This window comes from Ictidomys tridecemlineatus, chromosome 10, assembly GCF_052094955.1.
Source record: "Ictidomys tridecemlineatus isolate mIctTri1 chromosome 10, mIctTri1.hap1, whole genome shotgun sequence".
Taxonomy (NCBI): domain Eukaryota; kingdom Metazoa; phylum Chordata; class Mammalia; order Rodentia; family Sciuridae; genus Ictidomys; species Ictidomys tridecemlineatus.
Genome location: NC_135486.1, coordinates 47,007,831 through 47,032,723, shown reverse-complemented (window position 1 = coordinate 47,032,723; position 24,893 = coordinate 47,007,831). Strand labels below are relative to the sequence as shown.

Below are 24,893 nucleotides of genomic sequence, written 5' to 3'. Positions count from 1 at the left end.
CAGGTCCCTTGCTCATTTTTAAATTGGGTTGTTTTCTTAGAGATGTGTTCCTTACATATTTTATATATAACTCCTTATCAGGTATATAGTTTGCAAAGAGATCCATTCCTTGGTCTATCTCACTTGGCTGATTGTTTCCTTAGCTTAAAGGAACTTTTTAGATCAATGTAATCCCAAGAATGCTAAAATCTATCTTCTTTGTTGACTTATTAGCTGTAATTTATGTATTTTTGGTGGTATATAGTATACAACTTTAATTTATAACCCATTTTAAAGTGGTATTAAACTATATATATATATATATATATATATATATATATATATATATATATATATATATATATAAAAGCTTTGCGAAAAACATTCAGGCTTTTGTGCTATATTATCCTAAGTTTTAATTTTACATGTTGTGTATCCTCAATACATTGTTACTGTTTTTACTCTTAATATAGTTGGTATTTAGGGTATTCTTTTTTCTTTTGAGTAGATGCAGATTTCCATCCAGTGTATTTTTCCTTTTGCTTGAAGGATTTCCTTTAACATTTCTTGTAGTACATGTCTACTATTGATAAATTCTTTTATAAATGTATAACTTACAACACTGTATACTTTTATATAAAATTTTTACATTTTATCAACATTTTGATACAGTATATAATGTATGTATGCATTATGGAATGGGCCAAATCAAACAAACTATTTAGCGTATACATTATCTCTCATACTTTTGTGTTTTGCACATACAAAACACCTTTATATTGGAAAGATATTTTATTGGGTATATAATCCTACTTTTATTTTCTTCCATTGTTTTCTGGTTTGCACTGTATCTGACAAGAATTTGTTATTCTTATCTTTGTTCTTTGTTCTGCAATGAATCCCCTCATCCTGTGGTGTAGGCCTGTTTTATTTCAATCACTAGTTTTAAGGTAACTTGTGATATGAAAACTTGTGTTCTCCATTGGTGTTTATTAAACATTTTGGGTCTGCAGGCTTATGTTCTAGCACATGTTGAACAATTATGGCTATTACATCTTCAAATGGTTGGTTGTTTTGCCACCCTATTCTTCCCTGATACACTATTTTTCTGGTTTCATTTTGGATAGTTTCCATTCCGTCTTCAAGTCCACTATCTTTTCTTCTACAATGTTTAATTTGCTAATTCCATCCAGTGTGTTCTCGGAAATGGTAATTTTCATTTCTAGACATCTGAATTGTTTTTTATACCACTCACTTCTGTATTTCCCTTCAATTTTCCTCTAACCTCTTGTTTTAATGTCCTTGTCTACTAATTCTACCACCTCTTCCATTTCTGGGTCAGTGTTCATGGATGTTTTTGCCCCACTCCTCATTCTAGATTGTACTTTTTTTCACATCTGCATGCAGGATAATCTTGGGATGCTAGATATGGTGAAGGTTAGTTACTCATTGGATGATATGCATTTTGTGTTCCTGTACATATTCTTGAGCTTTGTTCTGAAACTATTAGAGACATTTATCCTCGTAGATATAGCATTGTTAAGCAGGACCCAAGGAATAGTTATTCCCACTACTACTGAGGCAAATTTATCAACACTATACTCACTGCTCCATGAATTACGAAGCTTTCTACCATGGCCGGCTAGAGTATATGCACTCTTGCATGAGACATGATTTTTCCTTCTAATACTTTCAGGTGGCTCTTTCTCTGGCTTCAGATAGTTTCTTCACACGCATGTGCCCATCTCTGCAGATTTCTGGAGCTTTTCGTACAGCTCCAGTTCTCTGCCCTGCGCATTGTCTTAGCCTCTCTGGTCTCAGTTCTGATTTCTTAAATATGGAGGATACAGATTCCACACAGGTCCCTCATTTTCTGTGCCACAGATTGAAAATCCTCTCAGGGTAGAGAGTTGGGTCAAAAGTAAGCCTCCTTTCACTTCCTTCCATTTATGGATTATTGTCCTTTGTGGGCTGATATCCAACGTCTGGAAAACATTTTTTTGTTTTGATGACAACACTGTATGAAATTGTTATTTCATGTATTTTGTCTATTCATTGTAGGAGGGTAAGTGTACTACTCCTTGTTAGATAAAAATAGCTTTTTTGGTGGTACTACTTGGAATTGAACCTGGGGCCTCATGCAAGCTAGGGTTAGGTTTAGAAGTTTTGATACACAAGTTGAAAACCTGAATCACACCAGGAAGCTGCTTCTGCTATCCACTCATTTTTTTTATAATCCACAAATCCTACTTCTAATATCTTGTTGGCAGATCTGTTGAAATACCTCTCAAATATATCCTTCTCTACATTTTTCAACCTTGGGTTGGCCATTCATCTATGCTATTTTATAGATATTTTACTGCTAATAACCTCTGAAAAGATCTTCTTGGCTTGTCTTCAACCCAGCATATAAATCTGTTATAGATTTTTTAAAAAACCTACTATTTCCTCAGAACTTAGAATCTGATATATATGTTCATACTTAAAAAAACAAACAACACCTTGCTGAATTAACGAATTACTCTTCTTTAACAATGATGTATTAGAAAATCTAGCAAATCTCATTGCTCCCCGCTAACCATATATCAAGTTAGTGAAGTTGAATGAGGCTACAAATCGTTGCTTTGTATGATCTGTTAATCGACCCATGAGAAGCCTGCTGCCACCCAGAATATGTAGTTCATTTCTAACATGTGTCTGAAAACTCTCACTACCTTCGAACCTTTTCTTGCATGTGTCTTCCATCTGTAGGGTCTTTTCCATTCTAACTCTGAAAAGGCTTTCCTTTCTGGTATCCATACAGACCCTACTCTTTTCTGAATTTCCACAGCACCTGTTGTCTGTGTTTGTCTCAGCACTTTCATAGTTCTCTATTTGAGTGGGTTTTTTTTTTTTCGGTTATGTACATTTACATTTTGTCTTCTCAAATGGATGAAAATCTTGGAGAGGTAAGAACCTTTTCTTACAATTCCTTTACACATCTTAAATAGAGATTTTAAAAATGAAGGCAGAGATCTTGATTAGTTTTACACAGGGTGACAGAATTTCTTACAATAAATTGGCACCTAACTTATCATGTTGCATTTGTTGTTCACATGTGCAATGGTAGTTCCGATGAAAAGCACCTCATAATAAAGCCTTTTGAATTTAAAATCAAATTCTATTTTATAGAATATTATTGGGTCAATGTTCTGGAGTATATTTCATCTTATTATTTTTATTTAACAAATAAAATACTGTGCCCTCAGTTTCTACAAAATAATTAATTTAACATAAGGGATGTCATATCAAATAGTAGTTCCATAGAAGCCAAGAAAATCCTGGTATCACATAGTCAGTTAATACACACTGGTATTTATAATGAAAACATTCAAAATTCCTCTAAGTCTTCAAAAATTATTTATGTTATTATGAACACATAAAATGGAAATCTAAAGTAAATATCAAGATTTCATTTTTAGTTCAAACAATAGTGAAGTAAAATTTCCTTTCACAAAACATAAGAGTTGGCCTGAGTGAGAAAATGTAAAAAATGTCAGTTTCTGCCTGATGGAAAATGCCTGAGGTCTATCTATTTTTTGAAAAGTATTTCAATGAAAGGAATTCTTATTAAAAAAATTAAATCCTTCTCATAATGACATCTTGAAAACCTACATAATTTTACTCCTTGCCAAGTAAATTTAGAACACATCAAATAAACTCCCCCTACAGAATATTTTTGTCCTAGTAAACAGGGAATTCACATTCTGATAAAGAGCCAAAGACAAGTGCTTTATTATGAGAACTGTTCAAGTAAAATTTCAGTGTGCACCAGTGAAAGTGAAGAAAGGACTGCATCGCTCGTTCTGAAGGACACTGGAGTATAAAGGGGCTACACAGTTTTGTTTTGCTTTTTCAAACATCACCCTTTTCTAAGGCAAAAATACACTTCATTTTTGAACAGAACTATTACAGAAGAAAGCTACATCACAGTACAGTACAGAATGTAAAATTCATCTTCGTCTGGAAGCCATTACGGAATGGCACATCACCTACACTTAGAGCTTTCCAGTGTAGGTTAGAAATACAGCATTTATCACAGCTTTATTTCTCTTTGATAAAATCTGAATACACTTTCTATTTCTCAAGAGTGTGCAGATGGGGCCCATATGTTGATATTACAGTAATTACAACATTAAATAACATTGCACAGTCAACCTCCAAGGCTAATTCAATATAAAATAACAAGTATTAAAAGGTACCTTTACTAGTGGTTTTACATTGTATACATCACTAATTATGAAAGAAAAGTAGGCAAATGCCAATTACAAAGCTGCACATTATAGGCATAATGAAGAAGAATAAATACAAGAAATCTGGCAAAATAGTGAAATCAAATGGGTTACGTGGGAACAAACTGAACAGCCACATAAGCGTAAATCATTGATAAACTGTCATAAATAGTATGTTTTGCTCACAAGTCTTTTAAGTACTTACAGAGATTATAGAGGCAGGGGTGCATGGTGGATGAAGAGGATGGGAGGAGAATGAAGCGAATGTTCCCAATGCCAGTTAATTCCTGAGGTGGCATTATTTCTTAACTGATGCATTGATCAACACTGTAAAGACGAGTTTGTGCTATGAAACAGTCCCAATATTACATTTCTGCAATTATATTGCAGTATTCTGAAGGCAGCTGACCTAAGTGACAGTTTACATTATAATAGTCAGTTGAAGTATTGATTCATTTCAATTTTGCTGCTATAATTAGCAGTGGGACAGAAAACACTTCAAAGTTCAAAAGAAACTTGGAATAGATTTAATTTTCCCCAGTACTTCCTAGCTCAAGCCAAAGCTATTATTTATTTTCACGTACTTTATTTTAAAAACTCTAAGTGCTGACACTGTAAACATTTCGTATCTTCTTAACTAAACCTTGTTTGATAACAAGGCTAAGAGCAAAGATAAACAGGAATAATTCTGTGTATAATAAAGCTGATCAGCTTCTGATTTAATTTTCAATATGATTTTAAAATAATTTTTAAAAGTCCATGCTACAATTGTAAAGACTACTTTTGTGCACTTTTAATCCTGGACACAATTTTCAAAATTGCATGACGGAGGTAAGAATTTAAAAAACCCACCAAAATGTAAATAACAGGGAAAAAACATTTTCAACTCAAAGCATCAAATGTACATTTATGTGCAGAAATCTAGACAACTATACAAGTTTTTAAGCAATCATATTTTATTATACAACTCTATGAACAAAAAATGAACAGAAATACACAATATACTTACCTGTACATGTGAACCTACTTTTTAAGCTACAGATTTATTATAGTTCATACTGACTTTAATTTTACAGTTCATAACTATGTATAACCTTATTGCATTAAGGGCAAATTCTACATGGGGAGATTCACAGGTGGACCACATTAGGCATTACCAGTACATTCAAAAACTGTACCTCATTAATGAATGTATCTTCCCTGATCCTGTAAATTTGGATTTCTTTACAGCTTAAGCTCATTTGCTATTTTGGATGCAATGTTCTTGAAGGCAATAGAAGTCCCAGATATTCGCTTGAAACGAACCCCATTAAGTGACAGACGTGGCAGTTTGCAGACTTCCATCTCCCACTGCACGAGGCTATCCTGTCTAGCATCTCCATGGACACAGAAAAGCAAAAACCTCTCTTTTTGTTCATAATCACAGTTATTTGCATCTAACACTTTTCGGATTTCTCTCATCATGTCATTAGGGTCCATTGAACTAGTGGTCTTCATACTCCATGTGAACCGCAAAGAACGCGGCTTGGAATCTTTACCCTCTTCCTTGTCTCTTTCTTTTGCTTCCCCTGACGTACTTCTGGAAGCAGAGGGCAAAGGGAAAGAATGAAAACAGAATTCCATTCAGCAAAGAAATCAATACATAGATAAAAATATGAGTGATCACAACTTAGTGCCTAATAAAGCTATTCAACTTGTAGGTAGATAGAAAGATTCATGTTATCTCGCTACTACTACAGCAGACCTGTGGATGTCATCTGTTTTGACTTTCAGCATCACTCATCTAACATAGCACATTTTCTTAAATACATTTGTTTTTGGGAAACAAATTTGCAGCTTAAAATGAAGAACTGTTTTTTTTCAGTTTTCTTCCACATTTCTCTGTTCAAGTTTGCAAAAATAGATTCTCTATCTTCTTACACACACACACACACACACACACACACACACACACACCAGGAACCGCTAGCAGGCACCATTCTGCTTGTAAACACATATTTTTGAAATATAAAGAAAAATGTCCTCTTTTTCTGTCTTTTTTGAGTAGGAGGAATGTAATGACTACAGAGGAAAAGAGAATTATTTACACCTGGTAATGCTGAGAAAGAATGTTGTATTGTGTATTGTAATTATGTAAAGATGTCACATAGTATACTTCTTGAAATTCTCCAATGTTTTCCCATTTCACTAAAGACAACCTTCAAATCATCTACAAGACTGCTTTTATTTTCTTCTCTCTTTCTTTCTCTTGAGGATTGAACCCAGGGGGCATACTTCCACTGAGCTGCAGCCTTTTTATTTTTTATTTTGAGACAGGGTCCCACCAAGTGCCCGAGACTAGCCTCAAACTTATAATCCTCCATCCCAAGCCTCCTGAGTCACTGAGATTATAAGTGTGAGCCACTACACAGGGCCCACCCCCTCACCTCTTATTATCTCCACCTTGCTCACTTTAATCAGGCCATTTTGTCTCCATGCTATTCTTTGAACACACTGGGTATCTTCTTGTCTCCAGGTTTTTACACAGTTCCCCAGATGGCTGCATGGCTAATTCCCTTACATTTTCCAAATCTTACTATACCCTGACTCCGGCATGACAAACCCCCCTATCCTACTCTATTTTCTCTACAGTGCTTGTCACATTCAAATATACTATTTAACCCATTAATTAGGTTAACATACATTTAAATCTACCACTAGATTGTAAACTCCAAGAGGGCCAGGAATTTTGTTTATTTCATTCACTGACATACCTCAGGCACCTAGAACTATGCTGGTATGTAATTAAGACATATTTGTTACATTAATCTACCTCACTGAATTCTGTTTATGGAGGTACCTCACAAATAACATAGAACCAGAAAAATCTATTTCAAACAACCATAGGGAAGTAAAACTAGTAGACTGTTCATTAATACCAAGTAATTTATCAATTATCCAAATACAGACAAATGTTACAACTTTAACTTGTTAACCTATCTCACTAATCTGTGATTTAAGGAAAAAACTGCATACTTTGAAATAAGTTCATAATCTACTATATAAATATTTTCTATTTATATCAATACTGATATATATGTATATATCCCCTTTATACAATTATTTATATACACATATACATTGTGCCTCTCATTTCTATATATTTGAGTCCCCAAATTTTGCTAACTATGCAAACTTGAGAAAATAAGGAAAAAGGTAGAGAAAATAAATAAATTTCCAAGTACTGTTAAATAGGCATGGAAAGTATTTCTTTCACATCTCTACCTCCCTTTCTTTGCTTACTGAATCTAAGCCATTGCATCATAGCCTCTTTGGATTGGCAGAGCCAACCAGAGTCCTCTATTAGCATCACATGCCTAATTCCAGTGGTGGACTCACTGTACTAGAAATGGAAGGGGCCTGCCAGATCGCTTCATTGGGCACTCATTTTAAAAACACAACTGATGCCTAGAAAACATAATTTTCTAAGGTCATAGAACTACTGAGTTGAAAGCTGAAGAGTAAAAATTAGATGTCTTATTCCTCCAGATGATGATATGGTGACCTTAGGAACAACAGACAGATACAAGTTATTTTTCTGCTTGTGTCTTACAGGCATTATCACTGATGATAGTGCTCAGAACAACAGCTAACATTTATTGAGGACTTTGTAGGTGTAGGAGCTGTTCTATGTGTCTGCCATGTTATTCACTAATTTATGCCTCAAAACAATCCTATGAGGTAGTCAGGATGAGGAGATAGAGGCATGAAGCACTAGAGTAACTTCTCCAAAGTCACACAAATAGGTCAATTGTAGAACACAGCTCAAACCTTCATGGCCTAGCTCAAGAGCCTGTGCTTCTAGTTCCGGTACCACACCATCTCTCTGAAATGAAGGAGCCTCATTAGGACTGAGGGAGTCCCGCCTATGACCTTGCTATTTCCTCATTTGTAAAAAGGGTATTTTTAACCTGGTTGTTGTGAGGGTTAAATGACCAGCAAGCACTTTATAGGTAGTAGGTATTCAATTGAATATTTCTTCAAAAATATTAAAACAAAACCCAATAATAATAAAGAAAAGGAAATGTGAAAAGGGCTTTGTAAACAAACATGTATAAAAGATTAGTTGTTAAATTCTTATGTTAAATCAGCAGTCATACTAAAATGATAAAAGTGCATGTAGATTAATTACAATATTATTAGTAGCCACTTGTGACACCACACACTACTCAATGTCTTGATGAAAAACTTAATAAAAATGTGGTATGAGATGCGAGCAAGGGGCTGAAAACAAAAGTACTCCATGTTTATTTAATAGGTAGAAAAAAGTTAAAAATATTGATTTTGCTCCCTACCATGGAGACTCAGGTACCTACCTCTACAAAGAAGCAGGTCAATGATTATTACTAAACATAAATACAGCACAGTTTGTAAAGAATACTGCATGGTAAACATTAAGTTTTTCTAAAGCTCATTATGTTTCATATTTCAAATGCTTTGAACAAAAGTCAAAATTAAATCAGAGGCCCATGTTGAGCTGCTCAAAATTATTTCTAAATAAAGCCAGCTTTGAGAGTTATTCTGTATTCCATAATGTTTGTGTATTCTCAAAATAACTTAATGCCTTAATTTTTCAAAATTTTCACTTATTAAATATGAATATACAGACTAACTTATCTGTAATGTGATTCTCAGACCACCATCCACAAGGCCTGGAAATTTGTTTGAAATGCAAATGCTCAGATATCCCTTACCTTTCACTGAATCAGAAACCCTGGGCATAGGGTCAACACATTAAAAAAAAAAAAAAAAAAAACAACAAAAAAACCCCCATCAAATCCTCCCTATAATTCTGACTGTGCTCAAGTTTGAGACCCATTGCCAAAATGGACATCCAAGTAGTATTAAAGGTCAAAACCCCCATAAAGTTTGGCAGGAGAGAGTTTTAAAATGTGGCCTAAAACTGAGCACTCACCTAAAATACACATTAATGTCAAATCTTCCTACATATTACCAATATACTGGTATTTGTGTGATTTGACTTAGGCTAATTTAGTTACACCATAATAGAGAAAAAAAGCAGTTCCTTTTAACCTATTAATTTTTCTGCCAAGAAATATCTGATAGGATAAAAGGCTATTTCTTCACAAAGTATACAATTCAAAACAATTTCTGGAAAACACAAACTTAAAATTGATTTAACTTAATTAAATGCTAGGCAACATTAGGAAAACCCACCCCAATATAAAAATTTACAATATACATACTATCTATTTATTAGTTCTATTCATGATTATTAAATGCTGAAAGTATTTCGAATATCCGCTTCCATTCACAGGGACCTAGCAGCGAAGTATTAATAGTGGCTCCTCACCTTGAGGTGTCGGTTCTGCCACTGGCTTCGCCTTCACTTGGATCCCTCAAAACAAAGTGAAGGTTGAGATTTAATGATAAAATTGAGAAATATATCAGAAATCCTATATCTAAAATTATTTTAAAATTAACTTGTTGAGCAAACTTCTATCATAACAGTTTTCTATTATGAGGCAGTCTAATGCTGTTGCTCACATTTTTCATTATAATTGCATGTTGCCATCATTTATTGAGCGTCTACTGGGTATTGTTCCAAGAGGAGATACTAGGTGAAAGCTTAAGAGCTTAGGAGGTTTTTTTTGTTTTGTTTTAACATGATCTTCCAATTCTGAGACATAATTTTAATCATAATTTATCTTTTAGTTTAGCAAAATCTAAAGGTAAGACTATTTAATAATTACTAGTAGAAAGATTTAACTTCATATTTTTTATTACATACAATTCTAGTAGTCGCTCAATTGAGAAAAAGAATTAGCTTTGCAGTTAGTAAACATATATTTCTAAAAACAAATACCAATTTTAAATAAGCAATCAACTTCACAAGTTATATTAACAATTCATGCACAGCAAGTCAATAGCCTATTGAAACAAGTGAGTCTAAAAACAGGGATTCAACCTTAAACAAAAACACTGATCTTACCTGAATATCCATTTGTGAAATAAAACCAGGAAAACACTACTAATTGTCCTTATGTAGAAGGTTATTAATATTTCTGAAATCTCCCAAATTTAGACCATTTTGTCATTTTCAAAAGTAATTCAGTATCTACATAGGAGTATCAAGTTACAAACCAGTTCAAAAATATTAAGAGATGGCCTGTGATAGAGAGCAAAGTACTCTGAAGTAGCTGGGAAAGCTCATCAACTTGAACCTGTAAGTTAAGGTTGTCTTAATGTTTTAACCATTCCAGACACATTGACATTATTTATGAAAAGTGAAGCAACAGGAACAAAATCAGTGCCACTCTCCCATTCCCTAAATTAAAACCAGCTCTGCTGAAATGGTTATTAGAAATATGAGTATCTCATACTTTGAAGGACCTTAAGGCTTTTCTTGACAAACATATTGCATAAAAAACATTTTTCTGTCAGAACTGAAAAGAATAATAAACTGTATTCTCACATTAAAAAATTTCTTCTATTTCTATTTTAAATAACTAGTATTTTCATTGGAAAGTTTAATAAAAATCCAATACCCATGGGAAGAATGGAGGAATTTTGGATTGGGCAAAGGGGAGGGAGGAGAGAGGTTATGGGAGTAGGAAAGATGGTGGAATGAGATGGACATCATTACCCTAGGTACATTTATGATTGCACAAATGGTGCATCTCTACATAAGTATGACCAGAGAACTGAAGTGTAGCAATCCATTTGTGCACGATGAATTCAAATGCAATTCTGCTGTCATGTGCAACTAAGTAGAACAAATAATAATAATAATAATAATAGAAAAAAATCCAATACCATTTCTACAAATCTATTGTCATTATAACAAACTGAAATAAAAGAATTCTGGGCATGCTGAAAATGAAAAGTACATTTTCAGTTACATATAGATGTACTGATATACTACAAAGAAGTGTAGTGCTCTAATTTGGCAAATACGTAATGCTGTTGATCTCTGAGGTGAAGACAAAATGACTTTACTAAAAGGGACACAGGTATCAATGGACTTTTCTGAATGTTTTGCATTTTAATTCACTCTTAAGACACTTACCCTACTGTGGCTAAACTTTAAGCATTAGGAATGAAATTTCCTTTAGACCCTACTTCCTCTGTTATCATGAGTCGAAGTAGCAATTGGCTCCTATCCTGTCCTGCCTACTTGCCAGTAGGAACACTGGAAGAACTTTTGCTACTTGGCAACTGTTTCACACAGCCCAGGGAGTCTGCTCTAAGTAGCCCTGGTGGAAGGCAGACAGTGATACAGAAGATGTGGCTGGCTGTAAGATCACACGCAGCATAGTATGACTCTCCAACACCTAAAACTTAAAAAACAATTACCTTATACATGGCAACATATACACAACTGAACAGAACCCTGTATAAGAATGAGCTATGGTTAGAAAATCACAAAGTTTGGTGCAGAAAAAGCAAGCCATGTGGATATTGGGGGCAGAGGTTTCCAGGCAGAATGAATAGCGAGTATTAACTCCTGGATCAGGTATGCCTGTGGTGCCCAAGGATAGACAGGGTCCTACATGGCAGGTATGCAACTAGCAAGGGGAAGAATGAAAGAGGAGGTCTGAAATATGAAAAGAGCCAGCAAAGGAGCCTGAGAGGGAGAGTTAGTTTCTGAGATAGAAGAAAATTAGAGCCAAGTGAGGAAAATGTTTCAACTGTGTGGAATGTTGCAGAAAGTAAGCTGCTTACAGGAAGGCAGAGACATACTTGTCTCCTAAGTGCTGTACTAACTGCACCTAATAAAGTGCCTAGCACATGGTAGATTTTCAAATATGTGTTAAATAACAATATGGCAATCCTTTTTCTGAAACCCCCAACAGACCTTCTCCTAAGGCACTTTCTTGATATTCTGTCACCTGACTTCTTGTCCATAGTACTTTCCATTACATTTTATCCAGAATCTAAAATTTTTCTTGCAAGGTAAAGAGAAATGTTTTGAACAATGCTTAATAGCAATTAAGCATTAAACTAAAAAAAAAAAAAACTATTTTTTTCTATACTTTAAAATCAATCCAGGTTTAACCATGAGAAGGTTCTGGCTTCTAAAAATAGCTTAAGTAGTCAGTTATATTCCAAAAGCAGTTAACATTGTCCTCTAACTTTCCTGCTGACTCTGTCCTAAGCCTCGGTCTTTCTCTAGCAAAGAGAAAAAAATTACTATGCTGCATAGTAATTGCCCAAATAGCATAAAATAATTGACTGATATAGTCAGAAATTGTGATGCATTTGAGGACTTAAAGTTTTAAATTCAACTGTGTGATCCTGGGCAAGTGGATCTATGAGCTGAGTCCAATAAATAGCTCCACAACAAGGTAGGAGACTCAAGATGATTCTTCTCTTTCCCACACCCACTCTGAAATCCTAGGAACACTAACAACATTGAAAATTAATATCCTTTAAAGGAAGTATAATAATTTCATACCTATTATTTAACGAACAGTTGAATTATCTATATTGAAGGAGCCCCTAGACAGAAACAATGGTGCCTTCCTCTGTACTCTTTTAGCACCTTGTACATACTTTTTCTATCCCACATTCTGCTTCATATCATGACTAGTTGTTTACATGTCTGCTTCTTCCAAGACTTAAGTGTATGGAGAAAAAAAGATGTCATCACAATTATCTTTAAATCCTGCTCTGTACCTAGCACAGTGCTTTATACATAATGAGCCTAAGTAGGCATTTAGTGGTAATGGTAATGGTCAAATTTATATCGGCCTGTATATGTTCAGCAACCTGTATAATTGGTGTGCATTGTACACATATGCTTGCTTTTTGAAAAAAAAGTTTAACTGTACTATTTTATTATGCATGCATTTATTTTGTGTTTACTATATTTTGATGTGATGTTAAGATTTTATGAGGTTAAATTACATAAGAAATTTGTGATTCCAGTATTTAGTATTTTTATAAAAAAAAAAAAAGATAAACTACATATATTAGTGAGCAACTGAAAAGTATTTTTAAGGGTTGGGGATGTGGCTCAGTGGTAAAGCACTTGCCTTGCATGTGTGAGGCCCTGAGTTCAATCCTCATAATCACCAAAAAAAAAAAAAAAAGAGTTAAAAAAAAGTATTTTTAAGATAAAAAATATTATTTGAAGGATACACATCAGCTCACAATTAATTCCTTTTTCTAAATTGAAGCCTTTTAAATAAGAAAGACTCTTATGTTAAAATGTACATTTTCAATCTCAAGTTTTTGATTTTTCTACCCTATTTGATAGAAGTTTTAAATCCTCATTTTGTCCATCTTTTCTTTTTCTTTCTTAAGGAAAAAGCCTTTATGTCTTCCTGAAGTTTTTCTTCCAACTTCTATAAAAGAGCAGCTCTAATGAAATGTCATAAAACCATTCTGGAAAAAAAAATTTACTGAAAAGATCAATGAAAAAACCAAGTTTATTCATGATTCCTAGGGGAAACAAAACATGACAGTACATTGGTACTGACCTGCGAACGAATTTGGATGTGATTTTGCTTATTATACCAGTGGACGTTCCCCTTCTGGCATGTGCAAATGCACCCGTTTCATGGGATGGCGAAGCAGGTGGCCCATTATAAGCAGCACTGCGACGCTCCCGGAGCTGCTCCCCATGGAAAGTGCTTCGGCTTGAACTCCCTCGGGGAAAGCGGGTCCGGTCTGGAGTGGTGGCACTAATACTGTGAGCAGATGGGGAAGCAGCAGGCACTCTTTGGGTTGTACTGTTGGAACAAATTAAGATGTATTATTCAGAATAATGACAGGGAATGCTTTTACTTAGCTAAAAACTGAAAAAATAAAAATGGCTATGGCTACTTCTTTTTGCTCAATTTTATGTATTCACTGTTGAGATGTGATAAATGGGTTAACTGTATTTACTATGGCTTTGCAGAGTGAAATCAACACATTTATAAAATGAAAACTACTGAAACACAAAGACAAATGCCTTTTTGTATCAGGAATGCCCAACCAGGGTTCTGCATTTACATACGTATGTATGTATGTATGTATATGTATATGTGTGTGTGTGTGTATGTATGTATGTGTGTGTGTGTGTATACATATATATATATATATTTAAACTTTGTGATCTAAAAATCTGAAATCCAATATCCAAAACTCTTCTGGTCCCAAGAATTTCAGATAAGGAATACTCAGTTTGTATTCTTAATCTATTTGTAAATGTAGAACATGAATTTTATTGTTTATTAAAAAGCCTTTGAACAAAATCATTTCCTATTTCTAATGTAGGTGTAAGTGATAGCATAATGCTATATGGCACTATCAGCATGACTAACAAAACCTAATTACCAAAGGGTTAAAATATTCAGGTGTTCTGAATTTGAGAAATTCTAAAACAGATAAAAACTAGAAAAACAGACACTTAATTTTAATTTAGTTTATACCTGACAGCTCTCTGAGTTAATTTGTTTCATTAACACAAGAGTAAGTAAGGGCTGGGGTTGTGGCTCAGTGGTAGAGTGCTTGCTAGCATGTATGAGGCACTGGGTTCAATTCTCAGCACCACATTAATAAAAAAAAAAATAAAGATATTGTGTCCAACTACAATTAAAAAAAAAAAGAGCAAGTAACTGGTAGGAGCTAGTTATTACTCTTTATCTAATTGTTTTTTTTGGAGGGGGGCAGCAGGGAAATGGGGGGCAGTGTTTAAATAGCAAAAAACTCAATTTACTTAAATGATAAATTAGGCAGCATTATTTTACTTCATGGATGGGTTTAAAATAAAGTACTTTTAAGAAAATTCCTCTAGAAAATGATTTAAATTATATAGCAACATTTCTGATAATAGCTAAAGTACATAGTAAGCATGTTACAATTACACTTTTCCTCCACCATAGTCAGTCTTTCCACAAAACTGTCCTGTGATGGTGACTATAATATATTTTCAAATGGCTCTATATTTTGTAAAACAACAAAGAAGATAAAATGTGATCAAGATATTACCCAGGCCGGTAAGCTTCAGAGCCATCTTTAATGGTTGGCAGTGTGACTTTAATAGGATGACCAGAAGTGGACATAGACTTCTGGTGTCGGGGTCGGGCTGAGGCAACAGCAGAGGCCACAGCAGAGCCGGTGGAAGATATGCTACTTGCAGACATCTCTGTAAGGCTTTCAACATGAAATGGTTGAGAAGACCATGGAAATGGAGAAAAAGAAAAAGTGCACTTTATTAAAATTTAAAAATAGGTTTTGAAAAGTCTAAATTGACTAACATTTTTCATGACTGAAACACTTGAAAGAAACTAACAGTGGTATTATTAGTAACTAATGGAACTATATTCTTGTTAAAAGTATATAGGGGGAATTTATCTTTTACTGAAAAGATTTCACACACTCTTACTCTATATATGTGAACCTGAGAAAGTATGAAATGATTTTTGTGTAGTTGTGATACTTTTAGATAAAATGATTATGATTAAAGGTGTTTTTCACTTCTTCTAAATTACAACTTTGTGTGATGTGTTGCTGTGGGGTACACTATACTAAATTATTCATAAAAGAAGGCTTAATTATACCAAAACCACTATCACTGGAAATATCATCAAAATACTTTTAGCTCATATCATGAATCAACAGGTTAACTGTGTAGACTTAGAGCCTGTACATTAGTATTTAGTATAGGAAAAATAATAAATCATTAATCTATTTCCAACTGTCTATCCTAAAGCATCTTATGTCCAAAGAAGATACATTTCTTTTCATGTTTTACATTAACACTTACTTCACATGCCTATTCATTGAGAAGAAACAAATGTGAGAATTTTTTCTGTCCACTCCACTGAAATGACTAGAGGTAGAACTAAAAACAGAATTTAGTTTAAGTAGCAAAAGATTCCATACCTTTTTGAGCTACTTTAATAAGAAATCTTCCTACTCATGATAAATGAAGTTAATTTCTTAAAATAATAAAAATACAATTCATCATATTTTACATAAAACACTAAGAATTTCATGGTTTTGACTAATCAGTTGGGATGGCCACATTTTCTTTAGATGAAGTAAAGTAAAGTAAACCCTTAATTTTTGGATAATAATGATGGGAGAAAGGGAAGGAGGGAAGAAGGGAGCAGTAGCTGCCCAAGAGAATAAGATTCAAATTATGAGGAACAGATTAGGACCAGATAATCTGCTTTGTTACAGGGAAATATCTACTATCATATATTATCTGGAAATTCATATGTTTTGAGATTTATCTCCTGCTTTCCCTAAATATTTTCCTGTTATAAAAGGGAGATGTCTTAGTAAGAATGCTTGGTTACAATCTTACTATTTTGTATTCCTTTCCTGTTGATATGTTTATTTACGGGTACTTCAGCAAAAGCACTATGAAAAGTGACAAAAATATTACTACTTGGCATTATGACACTTACCTGCTGTCCTTTCCATTCTGCAATGCTGTGTATCGATCTGTGGTCCTCTCACAGACGTATGTATTCCTTCTTGCCATGCTACCTCCAGAATACACATTGTTCTTTAAGAAGGAATAAAAGTGATTTTAAAATTATAACTATATTTGTGGAAAGTCAAAGAAATGTATTTAATCTCCTAAGGATTTGAAAAAATTCATATTAGAGTGGTAACTCCTCAGAATTTTATATTAACATGCTCTATCTCCTCTCCCTCTCTTCTTCTCTCTCATATTTGGATTTTTGGAGAGAAGGCCAAGCGCTAAAAGCAAATTTATCACAACTGCAATCCTACAGCAGCAGTGAGCAGTCATTTGGAAGCAACAAAAGGCTGGGTTTTCATTTACTCCCTCTTTTGTGAGCTGGTGTTGGGGAGAGGGCAGAGTATTGGTATAGGCAGCTCCAAGTAACTAGGAGTGCTATCTCCCCACTAAATCTCAAGGAACCTGTGTAGTAAAGATGGCATGCCTTCCATGCCTTCACTTGCAGCCTCATCTACCCCCAGCCAATGGTACCAGCAAGGAGAATAAAGCTCCAGATTAAAGGCACTCTTCACAGAGGCTGCCATCAGAGAGGGTCAGTGCCATACTTTGAGGATATTTCCTTTGGTCTCAGGTTTTAGCCAGGAGGCAGGCCAAGACAAAGGAAGAAAAAAAAAATAAGCAAAAAGAGATAGACAGATGGATAATTCTCCACATATATAACTGTTGTCCTATAACCCCATTGTTATGCCTGCCAAAACCTTGACTATTAGTTACCAGTAGTAAAATATACAAAAATGATTTTCAAAAGGGATAAAAGTCTTGTTTTACTCTTACTCCAACAGAAAAAGTCTTCCCTATTTTTAGATAATCTACCTTTCACTATTCTTTAAAATACACATTAACATAAAATTTGTTTAATAATGGGGGCTAGAAAGTCCATAGACAACTGCTTGAATTCAGTTGGGAGAAGGACAAGAATTTGTGTAAGTGCAGATTTAAACCTTTTCAATAGTGCAGGTTCCTAGGCAGAATAAGTTTTGTCATACTAGATAAAAAATATAAATTAAAAACTATAAAAGTATGTTAGCAAAGGAAGCTAAGATTACTTAAAAATTTTTTTAGACTTTGTCTATATTAACCAAAAGAAAAAAAAAGAAACAGAGAGATCCATTATGAAACTAATTTGCATTACAGCTCTTAAAAAAACTAGAAATACAATCTGCATTTCATATTCTGAAACATGTCATTTCATTACTGCATTCTCATTTAATAGGTCATTAATTTCTATCTATGTTAAGTGATAAAAAGTTTTATGGCTTCAGAGTCTGCAGCTTTGCAGATGAACCATATTTTATTTTGACCAATAGATTTCTAGGTTTTGAGCTTTTAAATTATTTATTTACTTATTTTTTTAAAGAGAGAGAGAGAGAATTTTTTAATATTTATTTTTTAGTTTTTCGGTGGACACAACATCTTTGTTTGTATGTGGTGCTGAAGATCGAACCTGGGCCGCAAGCATGCCAAGCGAGCGCACTACCGCTTGAGCCACATCCCCAGCCCTTTTAAATTATTTTCTACTTTGCTTCTACAAGCTATTGAGGAGGTTAAATTGTATAGAGTTCCCTGAAAACTTAAAATCTAGAGGAAAAACCCTAGAAATAATAATGAAAACAGAGGACAAATATGAAAAATTATTAAAACTGCACCTAGGTTACTAACAGGCTACATCAGTCACACCATGGGCACCAAAAGTATCAATGTAAGAATATTAGCTTTTGACATTTTTATTATTTTGGCAACTCATTATGAGTTATCTGAGTTTGAATAAACATCAAATTGTGTGGCCATCCATCCTTTGGAAGTCTCTGAGATGTTTCTGACTGTTCTCAATGATGTGTCTTTCCTTCTCATTGTGTGATGGTAAATGGCATTTCCTTCCAAGTAGTGCTAATGAGTCCTGCTCTTCTATTATCTCCCTTGCTTTGAGCCTCTGGTGCCAGTGATGCCCAAGTGTGGCAGCCAATCTGCCCAAGCTGCAATTCACAGGGGAACTTAGGATATAATTAGCAAAAGTTATAGAAAAAGTCTCACTGTGAGCTGGGGTTGTGGCTCAGTGGTAGAGCGCTTGCCTAGCATGTGTGAGGCACTGGGTTCGATTCTCAGCACCACATATCTATAAATAAAATGAAAACCCATCAACAACTAAAAAAATATTTAAAAACAAAGGGAAGAAAAAGTCTCACTGATTCCATCGGAAATAGGTACCATATAAAATTGACTTTTTTACAGGTTGACCTTCCTATTTCAAATAACAAAGCTCTATCTAGTGACTGCTAAGCAGGGAAGACTTTTCTGTTGATAATTTGGGGCACTTGGAAACTACCCTTCCTTGAACTCCAATTTGGTAACTTCTCCAAGGCAGAAACCAATCATGTAAAAGACTTCTTTGGGTTTATTTTGTAGTAAAGAGTTTATGTTTTACATAATTGTCATAACTTTTACATACAATATATTATAATCACTATTGCAGTCTCAATTTTTCTGAGTCTCCCAGAAAGAAGTAATTTCTTTCTTCATTTCAAAGTTATTTTTTACTGAGAGTTCATATCTTAGTCTTTTGGGGCAGCTAAAGACTGGCAGTTTTTAAACACCTGTAATCCCAACGGTGCTGCTCAGGAGAATGAGAGAGAAGGAACTTGAGTTCAAAGCCAGCCTCAGCAGAAGTGAGGTGCTAAGCAACTCAGTGAGATCCTGTCTCTAAATAAAATACAAAATAGGGCTGGGAATGTGGCTCAGAGGTCGAGTGTCCCTGAGTTCAATCCCCTGTACCCACTCCCAAAAAGCCCCCTTATTATCTAAATGCTCCCTCCAGTCTTAAGTGTTCTTTTATATTTTCTCTTTATTCTTCCCTGTTGCCTTACAAGGGGGCATCTCAGTCTGTCTTCTAGTTATCATTGTATAATTTCTATAGTATGCAGCTTCAGTGAGTAACATGAGGTAACTTTATAAATCATTAACTGAATCTGCTTCAATTGAACAGTTTATTTGTAAATGTAAGATTAAATGCACCAATGTAAGATTAAGACAATATTACAAACAGGAAAAACAAAGCAGGAAGGTTAATGTACCATTTTGTGCTAAGGCTGTTACATGAAGAATTCTTTTGATTGTTCTATCTATATCCATCCATCCATCTATCTATCTATTGGTACTGGAAATTGAACCCAGAGGTGCTTTACCATTGAGCCACATTTTCAGTCCTTTTTATTTTGAGGCAGGGTCTTATTAGGTTGCTTAAGACCTCGACAAATTGCTGAGATTGGCCTTGAACTTACCATCCTCCTACCTCAGCCTCCCAAGTTGCTTGGTTTACTGTTGCTCGCCACTGTGTCCAGCTAGTTGTTTTCTTAATTTGCATTTATGAGAAGCATGGCTCCCTTTCCACAGTTTTCAAATTATGATTCATTTTGAAATATTTCAAAACACAAAAGATAAACATTTTACAAAAAACTGATAATAAATACATTCAACAAATTGCAATATAACAGGATATTTACTCACGCTTGGAATAGTTGAAGATTTTTTCCTCTCTGGACCCACAAGTGGGCTTGCAGTCATCTCGCTTTTTGATCCAACTGTGGTGCTGCCAAGTTTACGAGCCACATCTTTGTCCCACTCCTCTTTCTGTTCACTTTCTACACTGTTAGCCTGAGGCCTTTTAGTGTATGATACGGCAGGGGGAATGGATGGACCAGCTGTAATAAACACAAAACAAAACAAAACAGCATAATTAGATAAAAAGACAACTGGCATATTTTCTCACAAACAAGAACGCTACAACAAAAATATCTGTGGTTTATACTCTGAACAGAGATTAGACTATTCAATTAAAGAATCTGATCAGTTCCTGCAAAAGGGTTCCTGATTATCATTCGATAATGTAAATCTGTGAGAACTACATGATACAATCCACGAAGATGTGACTATATAATACTTAAAATACATGAGTGTGGGTAAGACCAGCTCATGTTTTCACTTATTTTACTTGTTCCCCCACCATGATCACTAAAACGCCGCTGCTTCTGATTTGCTGAGATGCTTCGCTGGACCTTCAGGTGAGCAGGGGACTGAAGAGTGCTGTTGTTTAGGTCACTACTGGGCCGGGACCTCTGACACAAGTTTCCACTGGATAGCGATTCACTGCCTTCGAACTACAAGAAGAAAGACCACCAGACTTTTAAAACAGGAAAATGTTTAGACAAACAAAATGCACTCTTGATTTTCTAAATGATTCAAAGCTATATAAGGGGTAATCAGAAAAGGAAGGTAGCTCATGATATAGAATCTTGAGTTGGAGGGAAGTGGATATAATTTGCTCCCATGAGTACCTGTATCCTTAGTTTAGTCAAAATATCAAATAATATGGTAATTATATATTAGACACTGTCCTAGCTTTTCACTTATACCTGTCACTTAATCATTACAACAAACCTATAATGTATTACCCTAAACTTTCTAGATGGAAAAAGTGAAGTTAAGAGTCAAGGGATAAAATCTAAAACTTTAAACACATATGCACCTATATAAGTAAATACATGTACATATATACATATATATATGCATACACATATACAAAGACTGTATTAAAATATCTACATTTGTTTTACATTTTGAACAAAGATTAAATTACTTTTTTTTTTCTCCTCACTTACAAAACAAAATTTGACTTATTGGCTCTGAACAGGAAATTACTTCTACTTAGAACTAAGCTTGGGGGTTGATACACTACTTCTCTCTGTAACACAGAGATCTGATGCCAGCAAATTTTTGGCTGAATGTTTAAGACATGAGTTTTCCCCCAAAGTTCATGCATAAGTCAATGCAAGAAAGTTTAGAAGTGAAATGATTGGGTTATAAGAGGTGTAACCTAACCAGAGCTTTAATCCCTTGATAGGAGTTAACTGGATGGTAACTATAGGCAAGTAGGGTGTGGCTAGAGGAGATGGGGCATGCCTTTGGGGTTTATATTTTGTCCTTGGTGAGAGAAGTCTCTCTCTTCTTCCTGGTGCAATGTCCTGAGATGTCTTCCTCTGACATGCCCTTCTGCCATGATGTTCTGCCTCACCTCCAGCCCAGAGCTTTATATGAACTAACACCTCTGAAACCGTGTGAGCACCAAATAAACATTTTCTCCTCCAAAATTGTTCTTGTCAGGTCTTTTGGTCACAGCAGTAAAAGAGCTAGCTAAAACACTGCATCACTGACATTCCAATGTGAAATTTAAATTCATATGTAGATGAAACTAATAACAAATGGCAGATTAATGATGGTGGTAATCATGACAAATATTAGCTAAAATGGAGCACACAGTAATCTGACAGCAACTATTCTAAGTGTTAATTTTTTATATTCTCACAATGACCCTAAGAGGTAAGTACTATTCTTATTTTCACTTTGTAGATAAGGAAACTGAGGCATAGAAAATTAAATTGTCTACATGACAGAGATGCTGTGTAGGTAGGGAAGGTAAACCTGGCTCTTAAGTTCAGGCTTACTCTCACAGTAGCTTCATTAGTTTATATTCAATACAATTCATACTTCATTTTAACTCACAGGCGGGGTGGACTGTATACTTATAAAATTTATGCTTCCTTTGTATTTAAATTAATAAGAAAATCAAAAGATCTCAGGACTGAAATTTAAAAATCTAAGTAGAAACAGTTAAGACTTCAGAAAAAAAAAATCTTTTGTGCCATTCCCACTTAAAATTCTCTTGACCTGGCTTCTTAGACACCACTTCCTAGCTATCAGTATCCCCACTGAAGATTCTTCTCCTCCAGTATAGCACCTTCTTGGGGCATTCATTAAGAGAATTAGATGAATTAATACTTGTTAAATCCTTTAGAACAGTTTCTGACACACTAGTGCATGCAACATGTGTTCCTCAGATGATGACTCCAAAAATCTGTTAATTCTACTTGAATCTTTTTTTTTTTTTGGTTGTCCACTATTGGATTCCCCCCCCTTTTTTTATTGTTGGTTGTTCAAAACATTACATAGTTCTTGATATATCATATTTCACACTTTGATTCAAGTGGGTTATGAACTCCCATTTTTACCCGGTATACAGATTGCAGAATCACATCAGTTACACTTTCATTGATTTACATATTGCCATACTAGTGTCTGTTGTATTCTGCTGCCTTTCCTATCCTCTACTATGCCCCCTCCCCTCCCCTCTTCTCTCTCTACCCCCTCTACTGTAATTCATTTCTCCCCCTTGTATTATTTTTCCCTTTCCCCTCACTTCCTCTTGTATGTAATTTTGTATAACCTTGAGGGTCTCCTTCCATTTCCATACAATTTCCCTTCTCTCTCCCTTTCCCTCCCACCTCTCGGAGGGGCAGAGCTGCCCGCCCCCCCAGCGCCTTCGATCTACTTGAATCTTTTCCTGCAGATCCAGATCTTTACATATGAATATCTATTATACAACTCCAAGAGAAATCTCCAATTCAACCACCCCAGACTTCCCATATTTCCCCTAGAATCCATAGCTTTCCTATCTTGGCAAATGCACCTTATACAACCAGTCATCCATACTGAGGAAATAAGAAATATGAGGGACTCTTATTCTTTATTCCAACTGGTTGCCAAGTACTATTATACTTACATCCTCCATCTCAGTAGAACACCTTGACAGATCTCACCTAGCCTGTTGTAGGTGCCTATCCTCCTATAGCTCCCAGAGCATCCCCAACAACCTACCACACTGTATCATATTGTTGAGTACTTATCTCCGTACTGTGGGCTCTTTGAGAGGAGAAACTTTCTTGTTTTCATATTTATACTACTGAGCATAGTTCCTGGTACAGGGAAGATTCAATAAATATTAGCTGGAATGTGCTTCACTCACAGTTACTATTTAATTACAACTAATTTCTGCCTTTTCTTTCTTTTTTTTTTGAGAGAGAATTTTTAAAAATATTTATTTATTTGTTTTTTAAGTTTTTGGTGGACACAACATGTTTATTTTATTTTTATGTGGTGCTGAGGATGGAACCCAGCGGCCCCTGCATGCTAGGCGAGCGCGCTACTGCTTGAGCCACATCACCAGCCCAATTTCTGCCTTTTCTATAAAATACCTTCCCCATAGATATCTAATTTTTAACAAACTATTAATTCTCTTGACCTCCATTCCTACTCCTAATTTACACCCTTTATAACTGTTTTCCAAAAGGATAATTTCCTTTTACGATTCACCATTTATTTACAGTTATTTCCTGAATCTGTCTCCTTATTACGGATCTCTTCTGGCCTTGGGGATGCATTAAAGCCACTTGATATGCTATGAGACAAAATATCAAGAAACAACCTTTCCCTGGGTTTCCACTTACACAAATCATTTCATACATACATTTAGTTTGAAATACTGCCACTTTCTTTTGTTTCAGTCACTGTCTTATCTGTACACCCAGAATTATCGTAGTGGCTTTGATGAGGCTGGTACACTTGGATGCAGAAGCTGTGTACTGTACAACTCTGGGGGACCTCATTCTAAGACCAGACAGTGAGTGGTGCTTCTTGAAGCCACACAGGGCAATGGGCCTACTCTTGCATAAAATCCCTCTTGTTACCCAGAAATGAAATTAGTTCATAATTTAGCACTTTGATTTTTGAATTCTAATAAGAATATTAGAATTTTTTATATCATAAAAATCATTTACAAACATATATTACACTTAGCTGTTATTTAATTAAATAAATAATTCACATTAATTTAAAAAGAAGGAAGACTTACTTCAGGTGGTTTTCTACCTAGAAGAATATAAGTAGCCATAACTTCATCGTATTTCTGACTTATTAAGGCATCATTTATTTCATCTCGTGCAAAACCCATGGTGACCATAATGTCTAGGAAAAGAAAGTATAAATTTTCTGAATATGGGTTCATTTTATTAAAAAACAGCAAAAATTGGCAAGTTTTCCAAGAGACTAGATATGAAAATTAAGTCTTAAAAAATTTAAAGTATAGTTTTAATTTTACAAATTTTTGGATTATTAACCTACAGATACTGTGTTCACAGGCACACATTCATAATTTTTCTTGCAGAATTACTTACATTGTACATTATATACGCATGAGCCAACTCAGTTTCTCATTGCCTACTACATTCCTGAGCTGACTTCCTTTGTCTAGTCAGACTATTAGTCTGTGT

General features: G+C 34.8%; 1 protein-coding gene across 3 annotated transcripts in view; it reads right to left on the bottom strand.

The window, feature by feature from the left end:
• Nucleotides 1-3,729: 3,729 nt before the first annotated feature.
• The window catches only part of Mark1 (microtubule affinity regulating kinase 1), a 128,120-nt gene continuing 106,956 nt past the window's right edge, over nucleotides 3,730-24,893 (bottom strand). Inside the window, exons 11-18 of one of the 3 annotated variants that reach the window (XM_078022847.1) lie at nucleotides 24,476-24,588; nucleotides 20,735-20,888; nucleotides 20,239-20,432; nucleotides 16,658-16,758; nucleotides 15,231-15,395; nucleotides 13,736-13,987; nucleotides 9,604-9,648; nucleotides 3,730-5,829 (exon numbers count right to left, since the gene is read on the bottom strand). In XM_078022847.1, coding sequence (XP_077878973.1) covers nucleotides 5,475-5,829; nucleotides 9,604-9,648; nucleotides 13,736-13,987; nucleotides 15,231-15,395; nucleotides 16,658-16,758; nucleotides 20,239-20,432; nucleotides 20,735-20,888; nucleotides 24,476-24,588 — 1,379 coding nt within the window. In that variant the 3' untranslated portion in view covers nucleotides 3,730-5,474. The remainder of the gene's footprint in view (nucleotides 5,830-9,603; nucleotides 9,649-13,735; nucleotides 13,988-15,230; nucleotides 15,396-16,657; nucleotides 16,759-20,238; nucleotides 20,433-20,734; nucleotides 20,889-24,475; nucleotides 24,589-24,893) is intronic. The other 2 variants (XM_078022848.1, XM_078022849.1) reach the window with 2 other exon arrangements.